General features: G+C 51.2%; 1 protein-coding gene across 6 annotated transcripts in view; it reads right to left on the bottom strand.

The window, feature by feature from the left end:
* SGSM1 (small G protein signaling modulator 1) overlaps positions 1–21,156 on the bottom strand; it is a 73,137-nt gene that overhangs the window by 30,036 nt on the left and 21,945 nt on the right. For 3 of the 6 annotated variants that reach the window (XM_086346022.1, XM_086346023.1, XM_086346021.1), the window contains 10 exons: positions 18,884–18,959; positions 14,455–14,617; positions 12,163–12,315; positions 8,856–8,923; positions 8,429–8,574; positions 8,165–8,296; positions 6,142–6,266; positions 4,078–4,145; positions 2,864–3,027; positions 2,550–2,682 (listed from right to left, as the gene is read on the bottom strand). In XM_086346022.1, coding sequence (XP_086202148.1) covers positions 2,550–2,682; positions 2,864–3,027; positions 4,078–4,145; positions 6,142–6,266; positions 8,165–8,296; positions 8,429–8,574; positions 8,856–8,923; positions 12,163–12,315; positions 14,455–14,617; positions 18,884–18,959 — 1,228 coding nt within the window. Of the gene's footprint in view, positions 1–172; positions 375–2,549; positions 2,683–2,863; positions 3,028–4,077; positions 4,146–6,141; positions 6,267–8,164; positions 8,297–8,428; positions 8,575–8,855; positions 8,924–12,162; positions 12,316–14,454; positions 14,618–18,883; positions 18,960–21,156 lie in introns of those variants that run through there. The other 3 variants (XM_086346026.1, XM_086346025.1, XM_086346024.1) reach the window with 3 other exon arrangements.

The following is a 21,156-nucleotide window of genomic DNA, read 5'->3' as shown; positions in this document are numbered from 1 at the left end:
CGGATTCACTACTTGGCATCCAGTGAGTGGAGACCTGGGAAGCTGCTCAACATTCTACAGTGCAAAGGACAGCCCACACCACAAAGAATGTTTTCTTGTTGTTCTGTCACCAAGTCGTGTCCGACTCTGTGACCCTATGGACTGCAGCCCTCCAGGCCTCCCTGACCCTCACCATCTCCCGAAGTTTGCCCAAGTTCATGTCCATTGAGTCGGTGATGCCATCCAACCATCTCATCCTCTGCTGCCCCCTTCTCCTCTTGCCTTCAATCTTTCCCAGCATCAGGGTCTTTTCCAGTGTGTTGGCTCTTTGCATCAGGTGGCCAAGGTATTGGAGCTTCATCATCAGTCCTTCTAGTGAGCATTAAGGGTTGATTTCCTTTAAGATTGACTGGTTTGATCTTGCTGTTCAAGGGACTCTCAAGAGTCTTTTCTAGCACCACAGTTCAAAAGTCAATTCTTCGGTGCTCAGCCTTCTTTATGGTACGGCTCTCACATTCGTACGTGACTACTTGTTGGCAAAGTGATGTTCAGTTTTTAATATACATCCTGGGCAGGGCATAGGACCGCCCCCACTGCAAAGAATTATTCCATCCTAAATGCCAGTAGCGCTAAGATTGAGAAACCCTGTTTTAAACACACAGACTTGGTGACAAGGCAGACAAGGATTTAGGTGCAAGTTGGGAGACGTTTCCAAAAAGCACAGGTAGGGAGAGATAAAGGACCCAGGAGGAGAAGGGCGAGCAGAGTAGCGAGTTAGTCACCATGTATGTTGCTGTCATGGATAACTGGCACTTGATCTCATGAGGCGTCTCTCGGACACATGCAGAACACACGTTTCAGAATGTTCTCACTCGAGGGGTGAGGGAGCTGGGGCGTTTATACACAGCTCCTTCCAGTCGCTGACTGCTCCAGGGAGGCACTGATTGTAGTCCACCCCACCCACGGGCAGAAGGAACCCTGGTGGCTGGAGAAACCCTTAGGCAAGGAGACACTTAGCTGGCAGATGGCCGTGGAGCTGCACACACAGAGGGTGTGAGTGGGCGCAGCCAGCATCTGTTCCCCTGGCACACGCGGGGCCACGACAGGCTAACGTGGATATTCCCCAAAGAGGAAAGACGTCGAGCACCCAGCCTGGCTCCCAGCGAGAGCCTACAAATCATTTGTTGGGTGGGTCCCCGTAGAGCGAGCTGCCAGGGAAGGCAGCCGCAGGGCATCTGGCCCCTAGGATGAATCAGCTCTCTGGGGGGACGTGGTACCACGGAGAGGCTGGGGCAGCTCCAGACCTCGGTCCTGGGTGGGAACAGATGTAGGGATACACGTCAGGGCACTCTGTGGCTCTTAATGACACAGGAATGTGAGGCTTTGCTCCTAACGGGCCATAAAGGAACGCAGGTGAAAACACAGGCTAAACCAAGGCCTTACCACCAAGCCTGCCCCACACCCCAGCCCTGACAGCACTGGATGTGAGCGCGGGCATTAGGAGGCCTGGCACAAGGAGTCCAACCTCACCAGGGAGGACGTCTGCTCTAAAAACGTCCTCACCGCCAGCTGTGGTCACTTAGACAAAGGGATTCTCGGAGCCATTATCCATCGAATGGGAACAACAGGGTCACAGAGGGTTAGATAAAATGAGGTTTACAGAAACAAGCTATAACTTATTACTCACTTGTTTAACAGATATGCATACAGTGCCTAACAAATGCCAGGCTTCCTTTTGAGAATTTTCCAAATATTAATTCATTTAATCACCACCACAGCCCTCTGGAATTGACGATCTTTGTAGTAAGCTCAGTTTCCATTCACTAAGCATCTACTTCCCAGCAGGCACCATGCAAATGGCAGGACATACATTATAGCCTCGTGTGCCAGTGTCTAGGGTTGCCCTTCCCCTCTGCTGTCTTTTATTTAATTTTTTGGCCGCGCTGCATGACTTGCTGGATCTCAGTTCCCCAACCAGGGATGGAGCCCGCTCCCTCGGCAGTGAAAATGCAGAGTTCTAACCACTGGACTGCCGGGGAATCACCCCCTCTGCTGTCTTGACAACTACTTGAGGCCTCATTCTATGGGCTCTACAATGACCAGCTTATTATCTCACTGAATCCTTACAACAATCTGTTGAAGTAAAAAGAAAACAGTGACAAGCACATAATAGCATTGGAGTGTTCTTTCTGTGCCAAGTACTTTATCTCATTTGATCCTCGTGAGAGTCCTGTGAAATAGGTGCTATGAACATCCCCATTTTACAGATGAGGAAACCAAGGCACAGAGGGGTGAAGGGATTTGCCCAAGTTCAACCAGGATTCCAGAGCCCATGTCACAGCTGCTACCCCATGGCACCTCACAGCCAGGGACACCTAAGTTAGCCAAGCAGAGAGTGGTTATTCATTTGGGGGAAAATCAAGGCTGTCGATACCCGAATTTCCTGATTCCAAGTTCCCCTACTAACCCCAGAATTCACATCTCTTGTCCTCTGGTCCCACGTAGCTAAAGTCAATTTCAGGACCAGCTAAACAGATTGATTCCCCGAGCCGAGGGCCAGGGCAGCTTACCAAGTTCGGACTGCATGCCAGGGTAGATGATCCTGAACACGTAATCTGTGGCCTCGTCGTCTTCCTTGTCTGAAGACGTGGACTCGGATGAACCCTGGGGGCTTCGCTTGCGCAGTTTGGGGAATACTTTGCCCTGAAAGAACACACCCCAATGCCTGGCCCCTGGGACACACCTGTCCTGCAACCTGTACAGCCCGGGGGCTCCTGTGGGGCATGCATGAGCCCACGCAGCCACACAAGGGCCCGAAGGCAAGAAGGGCACTCCCCACGGCTGACCCCCAGCCCTGCCTCCCTGGGCCCCCACGATCACTCACCTTCCCCCGCTGAGACCAGAGCGGTGGGTCCAGCTGTCCGTGAGGGAGCAGCCCGTTCTCCAGGCATGAGAGGAGCTGCAGGAGGTGTCCTCCCTTGGGGAAGCGGAAGGGCGGCCTCTGGATCCCGTCCTGGCTGACCAGCACCACCGTCCCGCCGCTGTCCACTGCCGCCGCGACCCGGCCAGAGGAGACCCGGCAGGAAGTCACGATGAGGCGTGGGGATGCCCCCTCCTCCCCAGACATTCCCAGCCAGACCCAGGGGTCCCGCTCCGAGGCTCTGGGAAAGGCCTGGGCAGAAGGTCGGGGCAGTTTTCACCTCCTCTGAGTCTCCCTCATCCTACCCGCCATGGCCATCGACTGGAGAATGACCGGACAAGGCCAAGACGAAGGTGGGCGGCCTCCCTGCAGCCACCCGACAAAGGAAGATGACGACACCCTCAAACACCCCGGACAGGTTGACCTGACCTATTTCTGTATGGAGGCTGTCAGACAGATCCCTCTGCAGGGCATGCATTACATGCCTTAAGCATGTACCATACACACACATAGCACATTAACGGCACTGTCTTATGTAATACTCAAAACAGCCTGTGAGGCATATCTATTATTGCCTGTTTTGCAAATGATAAAACTGAGGCTCAGAGAGGCTATGTCACTTGCCCAAGGCCACACAGCTGGTGAGTAGCAGAGCCTGGATTTGAACCCAGGTGTGTTTCATTAAATAGGCTTAAACTACTATCTTTTATGCCTTGGTGAGGTGCAGATTCCTTGCTTTCTAAAGCAGGATGGCCTTTTGCTTATTCAGAACATACCTTCTTTGAGCTATAAACTCCAGTTATAAATCTTCAATTTTCAGAACACTGAACTCGGAGGGACAAAGGCCTGGATTTGGGACCAGACTGGGGAGCTTAGAAAGGCTGTCTGTGCACCGTGCTGCTCCCTCGGCTCTAAGATGGGAACGACGGTGCCTCTGGCACTGGGTTGTAGCAACAATTAAACGTGAATAGTGAGAACCGCGCCTGACACATGGCTTTGACGCTGAGCCCTTAACAAATGTCACTTGATCCTCACAACAACCCCATGAGCAGACACTGTTACTATCCCCATTTTACAGATGTGGAAACTGAGGCTCAGAGAGGTGAGGTCATTCGTCTGAGGCTGCACGGATAATAAGGGGGCGGGGAAGAAGCCCCATGTCTACCCACGGTCCATACCTTGCTGATGGCAATGCAGGTAGACAATCTCCTCCAGGCGGATGGTCATGGCGTAGTCCCAGTAGACACTGGAAGGGGCGGGAGGGTCAGGCTTGCAGGATGCCTGTCCCACTCGTCATGGCGAAGCCCCACCCACAGGCTCCTTCACCCTCCTCACCAGGACCACCTAACCCCCAACTTCCTTGTCCCCAGACTTCCCAGACTCTATCTCCCCTTCTTCTGCCTCCAGTATCCCAGTTTTCCAGCTTTCCCTACACACATATGTCTTTAACCTCAGTCCATGTGGCTGAGGCTGACCTCTCCTACCCTCCCCCTTCAGGACTCCAGGAATGGGCACCTGACCCTGGCTTGGCTGATATCATATGACACTGTTCCGGACCTTGACCCAAGCAGAACCAGTGAGACGCAATTATTAGATCTATGTGAGAACTCTCTGGGGAAGAAAGGCTTGTTTGTGCTAGGAGCGTAGCGGTAAGGCTGACAGAAGTCTGGAGATGTAGCGGGCCCTATGCAAGAAGAGCCTGCCTGTGAACGGAGTCAACAGTCAGGGAAGGAGAGCCAAGAGATGGAAAGAGGTCAGGTCCTCATTTGAGCCTCTGGATCCAGCCACGCCTGAAGCCACCACCCACCCCTGCATTTTTTTCGGTTCATGCGAGCCAATGCTTCAGGCAGCTTGACTTTGGTTTTCTGTCACCAGCAGACGCTGGGGAGAAGAAGTGAGGAAGACAGATTCCTTGCCTTCATAGAACTGAGATCTAAAGGGTGAGACAGTCAGAACACAAGTAGGGACAGATTTATTAAGATTTTGTAAATGCTAAGAAGGAGATTCAGGGCTATGTGCAATCTGAACTCAGCTGGGAGGTCATAGAAGGTCTGATATTGAGGTTTCAGATGAATAAGCTGAGATAAGGTTCAAGGGCAAGAGTGTTTCCTGGCTCCCAGAGGATTTCTCCATAAGAAACTCAGGTGTCTGGCTGGAGTTGAATTATCCGACCCAGCTGAGGACTGACTGTACCTCCCAATTACCCTCTCTGAGGACAGATGGGAACCTCTGCTCAGGAAGTGATCAGCTTAGAGAATGAAATTAATCACACCAAAGCCTGGCGGTAATCACACTGAGGTTTAACATCACACAGAACACAGTAACAGTGCTCTGTTTATGGCCCTTGAAGAGAGTCCTTATTCTATTCATATATATATATATATATACACACACACACACACACACACGCACATGCACACATACACATGTATATAAACACATATATGCATACACACATACATATATTTACAAGTATGTATATAAACTTCTAGATAAAATCCTATAATCCTATGACATCTGTTTGCTACTGCAGGGCAATACGCAGGGCAGAGGAGGGTGAGGGGGAGGTTGTTAGGGCTGTGTGATGGGTACTTGAGTTCTTTCTACTTTCATGTTAGAAAGTGAAAAAGTGAAAAGTCGCTCAGTCATGTCCGACTCTTTGCGACCCCATGGACTATACAGTCCATGGAATTCTCCAGGTCAGAATACTGGAGTGGGTAGCGTTTTCCTTCTCCAGGGGATCTTCCCAACCCAGGGATCGAACCTGGGTCTCCCGCATTGCAGATGGATTCTTTACCAACTGAGCCATCAGGGAAGCCCTTTATGTTAGAAATTCCCCATAAGCAAAAGTTCTGAGGAAGTCAAGAACGTGTACAATAATAATAGAATCCCCAGCCACCAGGTCTCTTAGGAGCATGACTCCAAGGCCTTTGTTGGGTCTTATAACTCACAGGGCATCCAGGAGCCCTGGACGAGATGCTCACACCAACACCTCCAGCTTCCTTTTGCATTGGGTGATGGGTAATGGGGCTGGAGACCGGGGAGTATTGCCATTTCTGGGCTTACAAGATCTTTGTTAGTGTTTCTCTCTCCCGGTGGTGTTTGCTCAAGGCACTGCCTAATTCCCACCCCCTAAGACTCTTCCAGTTGGTTCTCAGATCCCATGAACAGATCAGGGCCAGGGGCGGGGCACAGGGACAGGGCTCAATCATCCCTGTGCTAAGGGGAAGGGAGGGACTTACCTCTTCTCATAGTCCAGGTCCCCCACAGACCCGTTCATCAGCTGGTTGGGCGTCCACTTCAAGGTCATGACGTCAGCCGTCTGGTGCAGGGACAGGTACCCCGGCACAGCCTCCATGTCGTCTCTCTGCAGAGAAAGGAGGACTCAGGCCTGGTCCGTGGTGCCAGAGTCACAGTGGACTCAAGCCCTGGCCTATGGGACTCGCAGGCACATAACCAGAACCAAGAGGTTGGCTCATTCCCTCCAAGGCCATGTCCACTGGGAAGACCCTGACCCTCCCTCCACGTGGCTGTGCCAAACAAAGCCCTCTGCAACCAACCACCAGGATGGGTTTGGTTCTACGGGGTCCAGCTGTGAGAGCCGTCCACTGTACCCAGGGCCCTAATGCAAAGGTGGGGTCGGGGGGTGGTCTTTAGAACAAGGAATGGGGCTCTGCCCTTTCAACAATACCTTTTTCAAAACAGAAGGCATTTATCTGCCATCACTGTGGCCAGTCTTAAGCGAGAAAGAGAGCGCAGCTGAGCTCCATGTCCCATCCCACAGATGTTACCCAGAAGCCCCTCCCCAGATATCCCGTCCATGCTCCCCGCCCAGCAGCTCCATCCTCCGCCTTCCCAATTCATCTGCTGAGCTTCTCACTTGCTCCACTTTATCCCAAGTGGGGTGCGGTGGAGGGGGCTCCAAGACTCACATGTAAGAGGCAGCCCTCCTCCTTTCAGACCCACCCCCAAAAACATGTGGAGACAGACAACCAACATTTACTGAGCACTCAGGGTGTACCGAGCCTGGCTCTGCTCCACCAGTATCATCTCAACCACACTGCAACCCTGGGAGGTAGCATCCTTGCCATATTTCATCGATTCTAAGGCACAAAACTGTTTTTTCACATTTTAATGCACCTGAAGTGGGGATGCGTCTTATAATCAGCAGTTATCTTACAACTGTGACATAGTCATTCTTGCCCAGTCTTGTGCAGACTCAGTTACAGACGTTTATACTGTTGACCCCTCAATGAGGTTCTGTGTAATGGTTTTTACTCCACATGCAGAGTATGGGGGCTTTTAAAAATGTCTTCGAAAAGATGATAGACTGTGATCTGATTGGAAAAGTGACTGTGTACACAGGAAGTCTGCTTCCTTCCTACATACACACCAGTATCTGCACTCCATAAGCACTGGCTGTGAAGACGTTCCCCTTGATATCCTAAGCACCCTGTGCAGAGCAGGTTCAGCAAAGATGAGGGAACTAAGTGAGTGAGTGATGACAAGGGAGAATGATAGATAAGACAGCAGGGTGGACAGGCAGTGGATAGATGGACTGGAAAACAAATGGACAAATGGACGGATGGAGGTTAAAGATGGGTGGATGGATGATTAATGGGTGGAGTTGATGATGGATAGAAGGATGGATGAATGTATGGATGGACATAATGATGGATAGATGGATGGATGAATGGTTAGGTGGCTGGGTGGATGTAAATATAGGCAGATGGATAAAAAATGGTGAACGGATGCACAAACAGAGGGATGGGTGAATACAGAGGCTGGAAGAGAGTTGACTGGCTGGCTGGGTGGGATACTGACAGATGAATGGATGGATGATTAATGGGTGGAGTTGATGATGGATAGAAGGATGGATGGATGGATGGATGGACATAATGATGGACAGATGGATGGATGAATGGTTAGGTGGCTGGGTGGATGTAAATATAGGCAGATGGATAAAAAATGGTGAACGGATGCACAAACAGAGGGATGGGTGAATACAGAGGCTGGAAGAGAGTTGACTGGCTGGCTGGGTGGGATACTGACAGATGAATGGATGGATGATTGAATAGAAGGACATACCAGCCTGTGGGTGAACAGATGGAGAGATGGAGATATTGGCAGATGCATGAACAGGCGGATCAGTGAGTGGATGGATGGATAGATGGATGAGCAATCTGGGGCCACAGGGACCCCCCTCCTCTGTAACCTGGAGCCAGACCCGCAGTGGAAGCCCTGGGCCAAGACAGGGACTCTCACCGGCTGGACCAGAACGTTGTTCTTGCCGTAGAGCAGGGTGGCGCGGGAGTTCTGATGCAGGGACTCCACATAGTCACGGGCAGAGAGGGAGGGCCGGTCGTCCATGCTGCCACTCGAATGCCTTTTCTGGATCTGGCAACGTGCGGGCAGGTGGCGGGTGAGGCCTGAAGTGACCGTCAAGGCCCCAGTCCACTCCCCACCTCCATGCGGAGTCCAGAACTCAGCTGGACTCCCCCCCGGGGCCCCACTGTCCTCCCCACTCACACAGAGGGCCGGGCGCTTGGTGGGCGAGTCCTGCCTCAGGTGCGAGCTGTGGATGCGGTGCCTCTGGACGAGCTCATCGGCCGAGGGGTCCGTCCAGAAGTGGTCGGAAGTCTTCATCTTGGTGTACTCCAGGGCGCAGGGCCCCACTGCGGAGCAGATGGGGCTGGGAGCCCATCGCCTGGAGAGTCCTCCTTCCCTTCTCCCACCAGCAGGACCACTTATTTCCCTACTCCTCCCCTCCAGCAGCTAGGGTACCCCAGGCTCCTTCCTGCCAAAGAGGGACCAGCGCAGGAGCCTGAAATCGAGAGGCAGGGACCAGTTTTGAAGGTGGGAGGCTGGAGTGGGGCGAGACAGGCCCTTCGGAGGTGACCCCTCGAGCTGAGACCGAGATCCAGATGAGGCTCAGGGCGCTGGCTGGGCCACTTACCCAGCAAAGATGCAAGGATGGGGCCGTCCACCGGGTCCATCAGGAGAGCTTCTTTCTCGTAATACTTACTAGCAAGAGGAAAGGACATGCAGGGTTGGATGGTGACCAGCAGAGGGCGCAGAGTCAACTACAGCCTGATGGTTGAGAGCCGACAGACTGGGTTCAATGTCCCTCTGGTCACCCAGTTACTGCTGTGAGCCTCAACTGCCCCATCTGCAAAATGGGCATAATGATAATATTATGGGCTGCCTAAGGACGTTTGAGAGCGACAACAGATGTCAGGCACTTAGCACAGCACTTGGCTGTAACTGCCTAATACAAAGGCTGTGGAAAAGCCTTAATGATAATAACAGGAACAATCATTAGAAGGCTGTTGAGGCCTGGCTGATTCTATCTGCTTCTCTTGCATCTTCCATCTCAGACAGGAAGGCACTTAGAGGGTCAGATGACGTCTGCTCTTCTAATGTTATCGAGGCAATAAAACATTTTAGCTGTGGTGTGTCCCCAAAAGCTGTACTAACAGGCCTTCCCGTCTGGGTAACCCATGCAGATGATGCTGGGCTGACATGATCAGAAATGCCTCCTGGCCTCTGACTCTCCAAAATAACATGCGATGCCGTCAATGGTGTTTGAGCTGAATGGTTTCTGTTTTTGTTCGTTTGAGTTGTGTGTGCTCAGTCGCTCAGTCGTGTCCGACTCTTTGAGACCCCACATAGGATTCTCCAGGCAAGAATACTGGAGTGGGGAGTCATTCCCTTCTCCAGGGGATCTTTTCGAATCAGGGTCTCCTGTATTGCAGGTGGATTCTTTACCGTCTGAATCACCAGGGAAGCCTGAATTGTCGCGTACTGGCCTCAAATTCTTTGCAAATTCATACAGTCTAGAAACAGAACTCCAGAATGGAAAGGACCTTGTCCTGACTCCTGAGGGATCTCAGGCCCAGACAGGGGAAGTGACTTGTCCGAGGCCGCACAGTAGGTGGATGTAGGCTATTCCAGCCAGTTCAGCTCTTCTTCCCGTTCAACAGCAGCAGGTGAAGAGCCCAGAATCTAGAGTTGGACATACTACCTGGGAGGCCAGCCTGGCTCCTCCCTCCCTGTGTGTCCCTGGACAGGTGACTACCCTCTCTGAGCTTCAGTGTCCTTTAGCTATAAACAGGAAGAAAGACAGAACTCACTCACCCAGGGCTGCTGGGAGGAATAAATGTCCAACTTCATGTACTATGTTCTGACATTGGGAGAGGTTCTCACTAAACGTGACGTGACTGTAATATCACCCCAAAGAAACCTTCAGTCATCCAGAATGCTGGCCAGGGCAGAATGACGTGCCCTGGACGTGCTCAACATCAAGTTTATACATTTCAGTGTCAGATCTGAAGCTAAGACTTGGAGACACTTTCCAGTCCACCGCTCAGTTTCTGTTCCCCAAATCAGCACAGTTATGTGACCACAACCTGGAAATAATGCCTTAAGAATCGCAGGCGTAGATGGGAGTAAGATGTGACTTAGAGGGCAGCCCCAGGGAGTCTCTTCAGGGTGATGGGTTCTTTGGTACAGTATTCTGTAGCCTGAGTGTGGTGTGGGTTTTATGAAACTAGGCATGTATTAAACTTTCATAGAATTATATAGCAAAAAAAATAAAGAGTAAGGTTGGTTAACGTACTACGCCAATGGCAATGTCTTGGTTTTGAGACTTGTAGTATGGTTATGTAGGATGTTAACACTTAGGGTAGGCAAGAATTCTCTGTACTACTGTTTCAATTCTGTGTGGATCTAAAATCCAAAGTGTTTAATGAAGAAACAGTGCGTTGGTATTGCTAATCTGTGTCTTAGTTGCTCAGTCATGTCTGACTCTTTGTGACCCAAGGACTGGGGCCCACCAGGCTCTCTGTCCATGGAATCCAACAGGCAGGAATACTGGAGAGGGCAGCCGTTTCTTTCTCCAGGGGATCTTCCTGATCCAGGGATTGAACTCAGGTCTCCTGCATTGCAGGCAGATTCTTTACTATCTGAGCCACCTTGGAAGCCCTAATAAACTACTCTAATAAATAAATAAGCTACTCGAATAAACTACTAAATAAACATGACCAATTTCTTCAGCAGGAAAACTCAAGCTCATGCCAAAGGCAGTAACTACATAGAACCTGGACCCACAGCAAGGCAGGGGGCAGAGAGGTGCTATAAATTACTAGAAGGTGAAGAGGTTAACTGGAGCTCTGGAGCCTGGATTTCTTTCAGTTCCTCTCTGGCCTCCAGGCCTTTGTGCCTGCTGTTCCCTCCGCTGGGAACACTTTTCCCCACACCCTTCTGCTGGGTAACACGCCCTTCAAATTGAAGTTTGACTGTCCCATCTTCCAGGACACTTTCCCTGACGACCCAGAGGAAACTAATCGCCACCCATCATCCGTCCTGGCACACTCATCACAGATTATCACGATTACTATGGGCCTGTTCTCCCTGCTAAATGCAAGCTTCGTGAGGGGAAGCACTTTGCTCTGCACTTTCAGACATATTTTCCTAGCAAACGGGCAAAGGAAAGGAGTGCTGGCCATGAGGACTCTCAGATCACAGATCTGCCAGTAGCTCCTCATTGCTCTCTTCATAATATCCAAGTTCCTTAACATGACAGGCAAGACCAGTGTATCCTCAACATCTAGGTTACTGCCTGGCATCGTAAATGTTCATTAATTATTTAGTGGATGAGTAAACAGATCCACAGATGAATGCATGCCAAGAAGACTTGCACTACAAAACCTCTGCTGCTGCTGCTGCTGCTGCTAAGTCGCTTCAGTCATGTCCGACTCTGTGCGACGCCATAAAACCTCTATACCTGGGCAATCTGAGCTAGGAGAGAAAATGTAAAAAATACCACTAGGCCTTTCCAAAATGCTGTGTGCTCACTAACTCCTTTTCTCGCCTCTTCTCCAGAGTGGCAGCAATTCCCATCCTGTCCCATTCACCAGAAGAGACACCAGAGGCACAGAGAAGTTAAATGACTCCCCTAGGGTCACATAGTGAATGGACTGTGGGCTTCACTCACGGGAAAAGAAACATCTCTTAAGACTGTAAGATCCTTACACCCCACCCCAGTTCTGAAGATCCTGCATTGCTAATAAGCACCCAAACCTTCCCAAGGTTCTAACTTTGGCTAGTTTAGAGTCAAACAACCAGGAAGTCCTTATTAGTCACTTTCAAATCAAGTGTATATCAAGAGGGCAAAAAGAAAGCAGCTCTGTGAGAGAGGGCGCAATTCCCAAGATGGCCAGCAGGTGGAAGCAGAGTGCACCCAAGTGTTCCTTCCCACTCACCTGCTGTTTTCCACAAGGTAATGAACAATTTTGTCCAGGACCTTCTCAAACAAGGCTGTGCGGATCCACAGGTGCTTGATGGCAAGTGGGGACAGGCTGGGCAGTTTTGGCAGCTTTCGCACATTCTCCTGGAGGCCCTGGATCTGATTTCGCCTTTGAGACCAGCAAAGAAAGAGAATAGATACAACAGAGGAAATCCAACAGGATCAATATGCAAATGGGAAAGTGTCCAACTTCTCTAAGAAATGAAAGAATGGCAATTAGAACAACAGCAGGAGCCCACACTGCTCCTGGAGAATGGGAGAAGAGTTGAAAAAATAACAACACCCAGTGGGTGTGAAGACGTGGTTAAATCTGACCCTTTCATACACTGGTGATGGGTGAGCCAGATTCTCATACTGAAATTTCTCTGTCTCTTACTTTCTCTCTCTCAGCTGGAAAGCAGTGCCGGCCAAGAAAAGTCTTGGATTCTTCTCTCATTTTGGAGGCTCCCCCATTGCTCTGGAGAAGCAAGCTTTATAACACGACAAGCAGGGTGCTCTACAACCTTGCCCCTGTCTACTTCTCTGGCCACCTCCTTACCACTCCCTGCCTCTGACCCCAGGATCCAACCAGAGATCTCTGCAGATCCCTGAAGCTGCCAAGCTTTCATCTGAGGACTTTCTGTGAGGGGCTGCTTCTTTCTGGCTTCCCTCCCCACTCTATTATCTGGTTGAACTCTACTCACTCTTGAGGTCTCAGGGAGGGCACCCCCTCTGACAGGAAGCCCTCGTGCACCAGCTGGGGAGGGGCCCCTCCTCTGTGTTCCCTGGATCTCTGCAGCTTAACTTCTGGCTCACTTCTCTGTCTTCCCCTCCACAATGGGACCTCAAAGGCATGGATTATGCAATTCAACTGCTTTTTAAATAAAACACCGAGAGTCTACCACATGGCAAGCTTTGGCCCTGCTTCACGCCTGCATCTCCAGGGCCCGGCACAGTGCCTGGCGTGTACGGGGGCTCAGTAAATATGCCCATAAAAGAATGATTGCAAAAATGAGTGAATGGGCCCCTGGAATGGACATCTCTCATTTCTCCATCAGAAAGCTGCTCCCAATGTTATGGAAGGTCCATGGAAATCCACCTCCTTTAAGAAGCTATCAGCAGACACCTGGGAATTTAGCAGAGGGACTGGAAGACCCCTAAAGACCAGGTGGCTGAAGAGTGAGATTCCAAATGGGAACTGGCAATGCTAAGTCCAGAGCACTGCCCATGGTGCAGTTCTGGCCAGCAGCCCTGGGCTGGCAGGGTCTGAAGGGCAAGGAAAGGGCCATTTCTCTCCCAGTGGGGTGGAGTGGCCACTCATGGTGGCGAGGGCAGACACATGACTTGCCTGTCTCTCTCTCCCTTCTCTTGCCCATAACACATGTGGCTAATCAATCCATGCACTCTTTCCCACGAAGCCTACTCACAGCTCCAGAACTTTGCACGAGACAGTTCTCTGCCGGTCTTTGGGCTCCTGTAAAAGCAATGAGCTCTGGCAGGAAACCACCTCACAGCCACCAGCACCAACTGGGGATGAAACCTATTTGCCACTCCTGACTGGGCTCCAGGTGGGGGCTTGGTTGTGCAGTTGGGACTCGGGGTGGTTCTGGTGGGAGGCACTCATTTACACATTATCAGGCCATGAGCCACTAAGACAATGCCCCTATAAGTGGCTGCTTCACCGTGAGCCTCAGATCCATGCAGATGGCGACCATGTGGTTATATTAAACTTCGATCTGCCTGCATTTGGCACAGGCCTGGCTCAGTAGGCACTTACTCATTCAACAATCATTTCCTGGGCCTTTCCCGGGTGCTGGGTGCTCTCCCAGACACCGGTGACCTAATGGGGAGCAGCACATATACAGCTGCCTATCCTCATGGAGTTCAGAGGCCAGTGGGGGGACTGATAACAATCAGGTCAACAGTAAATGAATGAATGAAAAATTATAGGTGGTGATAACAATTGGGAAGATAATAAACAGACTGATACAAAAGAGAAATGGGGCAAGGGTTAGAATCTACTACCAGTTAGAGGACATTACCATCCTTGGGGATGACAAGGGAACCACCACGGAAGATGAGGGGTGTGAACTGGGAGGAGGGTACAGCATGTGCAAAGGCCCCGGGGTGTGAAAGGCCCTGGCAGCTTTGAGGAGCAGAATGGAGAGTGGAGAGGGTGCTGGGAGGCACAGGCTCTTGCAGAGCCCAGGGAGGAGCCCAGGCTGTCCGCTGGGGGCGCCCCAGCCCACACCCCGCGCTCAGCACTCACGCGCTCTCAATCAGTTGCTCCAGGTCCTGCACCTTGCGGCTCAGCTCCTCGGCCGGCGGGAAGCTCTTGCCCACTTTCATGAAAAGCGCTGCGATTTTGTTGCTGCGCAGGAAGCCAGCCGCCCGCCTCCGCAGCCCGTGCAGGACGCAGGCCTCCACAGCCGCTGCAGGGACACCGCGGTCAGCAGGCCCCGCCCATGACCCCCCACACACACCCAGCCTGGTTCTGGGCTTTCTTGGTCACACACAGGTGCCTTGAAGGTCTGGGGCCCCATAGCATCACTATGACAGCATCATAGTTAAAAGCTTGTATGCCTCTCCATTGTCCGGCCCCTCAAAAGGGAGCAAGAGGGCTTGGTGGTGAACCCACGCTTGCTGCCCCGGGTCAGAGCACCTCTGTTCACATCTTCTCCTGGCCACTAACCAGCTGTGTGATGGGGTGAGGCGAATCAGTTCCCCTCCGCATGTCTCAGTTTCCTCATCTGTAAAATGGGATAGTATGAATAATAACCTCATAAGGTTGCTGTCAGGATCAGGTGGGGAGAATGCATGGAAAGCACTTTGCCCAGAGCCTGGCACGTGTGTGTGCTTCATGAAAGTTAGCTATTACTCCTCTCAATGACGGAGGGGAGCCGGGACTGCGCGACTGCCTAGCTTTATTTCAGTTAAAAGAATCACACTGCCGTCATTACGACTGTGCCTTCAGTAACAGCTAACATTATGGATCTCATTCAATCTCCGCCATGGCCAGGCAGAAAGGAAAACCATCCCCGTTTTCCAGATGTCGAAACTGAGGCTCCCAGAGGTGAACTGAATTGCCAGGGCCACCCAGCAAATGAGCGATGGAGCTGGGAGTCATACCCACGTCTGGGCCCAGCGTGTGCTCACAACATCTGTGCCTCCATACCCATGTCTGAGCCCAGCGTGTGCTCACAACATCTGTGCCTCCACAAAGGGCCTTTGAAGAGAGGTTTCAGTCATAATCTTCCCATTTCTGGGTCTCCCCTGGAGGCTCTGTCCAGCCCTCCTCAAACAAGAGACCTGGGGTGTAGCCTGGGTTCTACCACTAACTTGCTGTGTGACCTCAGGCAAATAACTTTCCCTTTCTGCCCCTCACTGTTCCCTTCTAAGAAACAGGCCCTGTGCATGCCATTCTGATGACCTCTATCTTACATATCTGATACTTTCAGCAGCCTTAACTTTTTTTTTTATTTAAAAATTAATATGTATTTATTTGGTTGTAGCGGGATCTTCAGTTACGACGTGTGAAGGCTTAGCTGTGGCATGAGGGATCTAGTTCCCTGACCGGGGATCGATCCTGGGCCCCCTCCGTTGGGAGCGTGGCATCTCAGCCACTGGACCAGCAGGGAAGTCCCTCAGCAGCCTTTGTCTTCTGACTTTCCGTCTTACACAGCAGCCTAGGAGCTCACACTGGTATGCACCAGGCGCATAATCCATGTCTATGGGGAAATGTGAGCTTATTAAGAGCTACTCCTCACTCTTACTGGGCACCTGCTGGGCGTCAGACCAGTGTTAAGATTCACCTTCCCTAATCCCTGTAGTGAAACTCAAGAGGCCAGTTTTCTAGTTACTGTTGTTTCATAGAGGAGGACACCAGCACGTGCAGGGTTAAGGGCCTGGCAAGGCCATGCCATGCGTAAGAAGAAACGCTGAGAAGTTTTTGGGCGATTGCTTGTCCTATTCTTGCTGCTGCTGTCAGCAGTGACTTGGCTTTGAAGGACTGTTCACATACTGCCTAATCTGCTCATCGAATTAAAATATCCTGGGTGATCATCTTTAAAATAGCTTCGATTTTGCCTAAATATCTAGGACTTTTCATTTGCTTACATTGATTAAATTCATGATCTAGTCCAGCTTGGTAGACATTGTTCCTTTTTTTCTGATAATGGCTCATAAGGAACAACGGACAAAAGAAACCTCAGGGACATCCTTCAGGCCTCATTTAATGCCAGCACGTTTCTCTCACCCCTGAACTTTGATCACAGTTAGAGAATTATTATGATTTTTATCACTTGCTAAAATCTTCTAAGTCTTGATCTTCTAAGTCTTTAATTGGTAGGTATGCTAGCAAGCCCTGAAACAGACATGCATATTAAGTTTTTTGCAAATAACAATGTCCAGGAGAAAAAAGAAAGCCAGAGATCTATATCTATATTTATATATCAGTTCAGTTCAGTCGCTCAGTTGTGTCCGACTTTGTGACCCCATGAACCACAGCATGCCAGGCCTCCCTGTCCATCACCAACTCCCAGAGTTTACCCAAACTCATGTCCATCGAGTTGGTGATGCCATCCAGCCATCTCATCCTCTGTCGTCCCCTTCTCCTCCTGCCCCCAATCCCTCCCAGCATCAGAGTCTTTTCCAGTGAGTCAACTCTTTGCATGAGGTGGCCAAAGTATTGGAGTTTCAGCTTCAGCATCAGTCCTTCCCATGAACACCCAGGACTGATCTCCTTTAGAATGAACTGGTTGCATCTCCTTGCAGTCCAAGGGACTCTCAAGAGTCTTCTCCAACACCACAGTTCAAAAGCATCAATTCTTCGGCGTTCAGCTTTCTTCAGAGTCCAACTCTCACATCCATACATGACTACTGGAAAAGCCATAGCCTCGACTAGACGGACCTTTGTTGGCAAAGTAATGTTTCTGCTTTTTAATATGCTGTCTAGGTTGGTCATAACTTTCCTTCCAAGGAGTAAGCGTCTTTTAATTTCATGGCTGCAATCACCATCTGCAGTGATTCTGGAGCCCAGAAAAATAAAGTCTGACACTGTTTCCACTGTTTCCCCATCTATTTCCCATGAAGTGATGGAGACATATATTTCCATATACATATGTGTGTATATGGGCATGTGTATGTATGTATTTTTACATACATAAAATACTTTTGGGGAATTCCCTGGTGGTCCAGGAACCAGCGCTTTCACTGTCACGGGCCCAGGTTCAATCCCTGCTCAGGGAACTAAGATCCTACAAGCAAAGCAGTGTGGCCAAATATTTAATTTATTTATGTATGTGTATATATATATATATTTTTTTTTTTTTTGAAGGGGGCTTCCCTTGTGGCTCAGCCAGTAAAGAATCCGTCTGCAATGAGGGAGACCTGGGTTCCATCCCTGGGTTGGGAAGATCCCCTGGTGAAGGGAAAGGCTGCCTTCTCTGGTATGCTGGCCTGGAGAAAGAACTCCATGGACTGCATAGTCCATGGGGTGGCAAAGAGTCAGACACAACTGAGCAACTTTCACTTTCATTTATATTTATGTACTTAAAGATATATCACCTAAAAAAATAAGATCTTGCCCAAGGTCACCCAGCAAAGAAGTGGCAGAGATGGGATCTGAGCAGAGCTGGGCGGCCAAAGAGCAGAACTGAGATCTGTGGTTTCCCAGGCTGTGGCGTGTGCTCAAATGGTTGCGGGCCCATGGGTGGTGTCCCCAGCCACCCGGACAGAAGCTAATGGGCCCCTCCGTGGAGCCAAGACCGTGAGAGGGGCATGATAGCTCATCCTTCGTGGAGAGACACTCCACAATCACGAGGTTAAAAGGTCTTTAGGGAGGAAGAAACACTCCCACATATACGTACACGCTGCGTATGTGCTGAATCCTGACTTCGGGGACACGCAGGGCCTGTGCCTCTAGCCATTGTGAAGGTTCGGTAAGAACCTGGCAGCAAGGCTATTTCTGGAGCCCCATGGGCCTCACAGGTTCAAGGAGAGGGAGAGGGCTGAGTCACACTCCGAGCCCCGGGCCTGCCTCCTTGGCTGAGCCAGCTGGGAGCGATCCCTCGGGAAGTGTCCACGGCTTCTTGATTCCTTAAAGTCCCCATCCATCCTGTCTCTCTACCTGGGTGAGGAAAGGGGGCGGAGCCCATCCCTCAGAGGCAAGCTCCCCGGTCACCTGGGGTGCGGTCGCTGTGAATGGAGCCCAAGGGAGGGGAGTCATCTCTCCGTGTGGACCGTGATTACCCCTTCCTGGGGCACAGAAAGTGAAAGTGAAGTCACTCAATCGTGTCTGACTCTTTGTGACCCCATGGACTGCAGCTTACCAGGTTCCTCCGTTCATGGGATTTTCCAGGCAAGAATGCTGGAGTGGGTTGCCGTTTCCTTCTCCAGGGGATCTTCCGGACCCAGGGATTGAACCCAGGTCTCCGGCATTGCAGGCAGACGCTTTACCATGTGAGCCACCAGGGAAGTCCTTCCGGAGCACAGATGTCATTCTTAATCTCTTCTCTAATCTTTTCCCTACTTCCAAATTCCCTAATGGAGTCCCTTTGGAATCTGAAAAACACTTCGCAGTTACGAAGCAGTGAAAGCATGACCTCTGGGGACCTCTGCTCAAAGAAAGCTGCCACGGCCCCGGGGCAGCCCACAGAGAGAAAGCCGCTTTTCAAGGCCGCCCGGGGCCACCGACTCACCGCAGAAGGAGATGATGTGGCTGCTGTCCTCGTGGACAAACTTGCGTGTGACGGCCTCCTCCATGATCTGCTTCACCTGGAAGGCAGAGGCGCCGGAGGGTGAGACCCCACTCTACCTGGGAGCGGGCACCCCAGGCGGCTGCGCTGTCCCTGCCACCCCCCGCAAGGGGCGTTCTCTGGTTGCTTGGGATGTTTCGGGAACGGTTCCCTCTTTGCATTCCCAGTGTTTTCTGTAGGGCTGAGGCCTGTGGCTCCTGCTACCCTCACACTTCACCCTGAAATGGATTCATTTTCAGGCTCTCTGCATAGTGGGCTTCTTTTGAGATGGCACATGAAGCGTCATCTCCTTCCCCGTCTGTGCAATCTAAGGCACCCGTCTCCAACTTCTTCCATCCCATTATCATTCCTTCAGGGTGCTTCCTGTCCTATATCTTTGCTCACTGTCTGTCTCCAACTTCTAGAATGTAAGTTCCTCGAGGGCAGGGCCCCATCTGCCTTGTTCACCGCTGTATCCTCGGAGCCTAGAACAGGGCCTGGTACGTAGTAGGTCTCCACAAATATTTTCTGAGTGGATGAATGAATGAATGAAATGAGCATATATAAAAAAATGTTGGGGGGGAGTGCAATATGAAATATCAGCCCTGAGACCCGGTAGATCAAATCCCTGCTCAGGTACCTGTACCAGCTGGATTTGTGGTCTTATTTTGGGAAACTGAGCTCAGCAACATGCAGAAATTCACCCAGAAAGGCAGACCTGGCCCAGAGTGGAGACATTTCAAGACGGGCCTGCGTCCCCAGGCTGTGTGCTTTCCACACTGCATCCCTCAGTCGATCAATGCTGCGTGCCTGTGAGGGGCCAGGCACAGGCGACACCACACTGAAAGGGCCATCATGCCTCTGCTCGTGGAGGCGACCTTCTGGTGGCCTGAACGCCCTTCTGCTTTGCTGGATTCTGGGCCCGAGAGTCACTGTAGTACTTTGAGCAAAACGTTTCTCCCCTCTGGGTCATCAGTTTTCCCACCTTGAGGAGGTGGGAAGAGATGATATCAAAGCCTGGTCCCAGATCTAACGTCAGCAGGGCTTGATGTGGGAGTCTGGAATCCACCCCCATCGATGGGCCCCTTTCTGGCTGCCCTGAGGGCCACCCAGACTCAGCCCGGCCAGCGCATTCACACACAGGGCTGAGTGCAGGGTCAGGCTCCCAGCGCCCTTCCCCTCCCTTCCTTATGGTTGCCTCCTGGAGAGGAAGACAGAACTCAAAGCATCCTTGGCCATGTTCTCCGGAAAATCACATGGCAGTGCCCACCCGAGCTGGCACGCCACCCCCGCCCTGACACAACCAAGTCAGCACCTGCCTTGTGAATAGCTCCTGATCTCCCGGCCCAGCAAGCTCCAAGCCAGGCTCTGCCAGTGGCATTTCAAAGCCTGAACCCTAGCTAACCAAGCCTGTGGAATTGGCTCCCTTAACAAATGGGGAAACCAAGCTCAGGAAGATGAGCAAGGCCACCCAAGGCCACATAGCTAGGAAGGAGCAGAGCTGGAATTCCAACCTGTAACAGTGTTTCTCACCGTGGCTCCAGCCCCTCCAGCTTCTAGCTGTATTTCCTCAGGCACTGCCCTGCCTAGAACCTCGCCTTTGGCCTCCTTCACTGCTAATTCTGATCCTGTCTGAAACATTAGCTGTTTTGGTTAAATCTCCTGGCTTGAGGTCCTTACGGTGGCTGCTTTCGTAACACTCATCATATTGATGCTGATTTTGTTAGCACCTGTCCCCCTTGCCAAGCTGTCGATCCCATGAGGGCAAGCACTCCATATCTCCCTGATTTACAACCATATCTCCAGCACACAGCTGGTGCTCAATAAAGTTGTGTTTGACTAATGAACGACTTGAAGGATCATGACTGACTTTCTGCTTTGGTAGAATATTTTAGTCTGGGGGAAAAAAAATAAGCTTTCTTGTCACTATGCGAAACACGCTCAGCCGTGTCTGACTCTTGGCGACCCCATGGACTCTGTCCATGGAATTCTCCAGTCACTATAATCATGGGTAAATAGAGCAGCAGCATACTGATCCCTGGAGCAAGCAAAGGCACAGGGAGGTAGAGTAACCCGCACAGGGTCACACAGCTGGTGAGGAGCGGGTTCAGGGCTTGGATCCAGGTTTACCTCACGCCAGTGGTCGCGCTCCTTCTACAACATGCCATCATACAGGTAAAACCAAATTAAAAACAAAACCAAAATTAACCTCCCAGGGGAAACACGGCCACCAAGGG

This window comes from Bos grunniens, chromosome 17, assembly GCF_055505025.1.
Source record: "Bos grunniens cultivar Pamir isolate PY7600 chromosome 17, Bosgru_T2T1.0, whole genome shotgun sequence".
In the NCBI taxonomy this organism is placed as follows: Eukaryota; Metazoa; Chordata; class Mammalia; order Artiodactyla; family Bovidae; genus Bos; species Bos grunniens.
The sequence above is the reverse complement of the archived record's forward strand: the minus strand, read 5'-3'. Positions and strand labels throughout refer to the sequence as shown.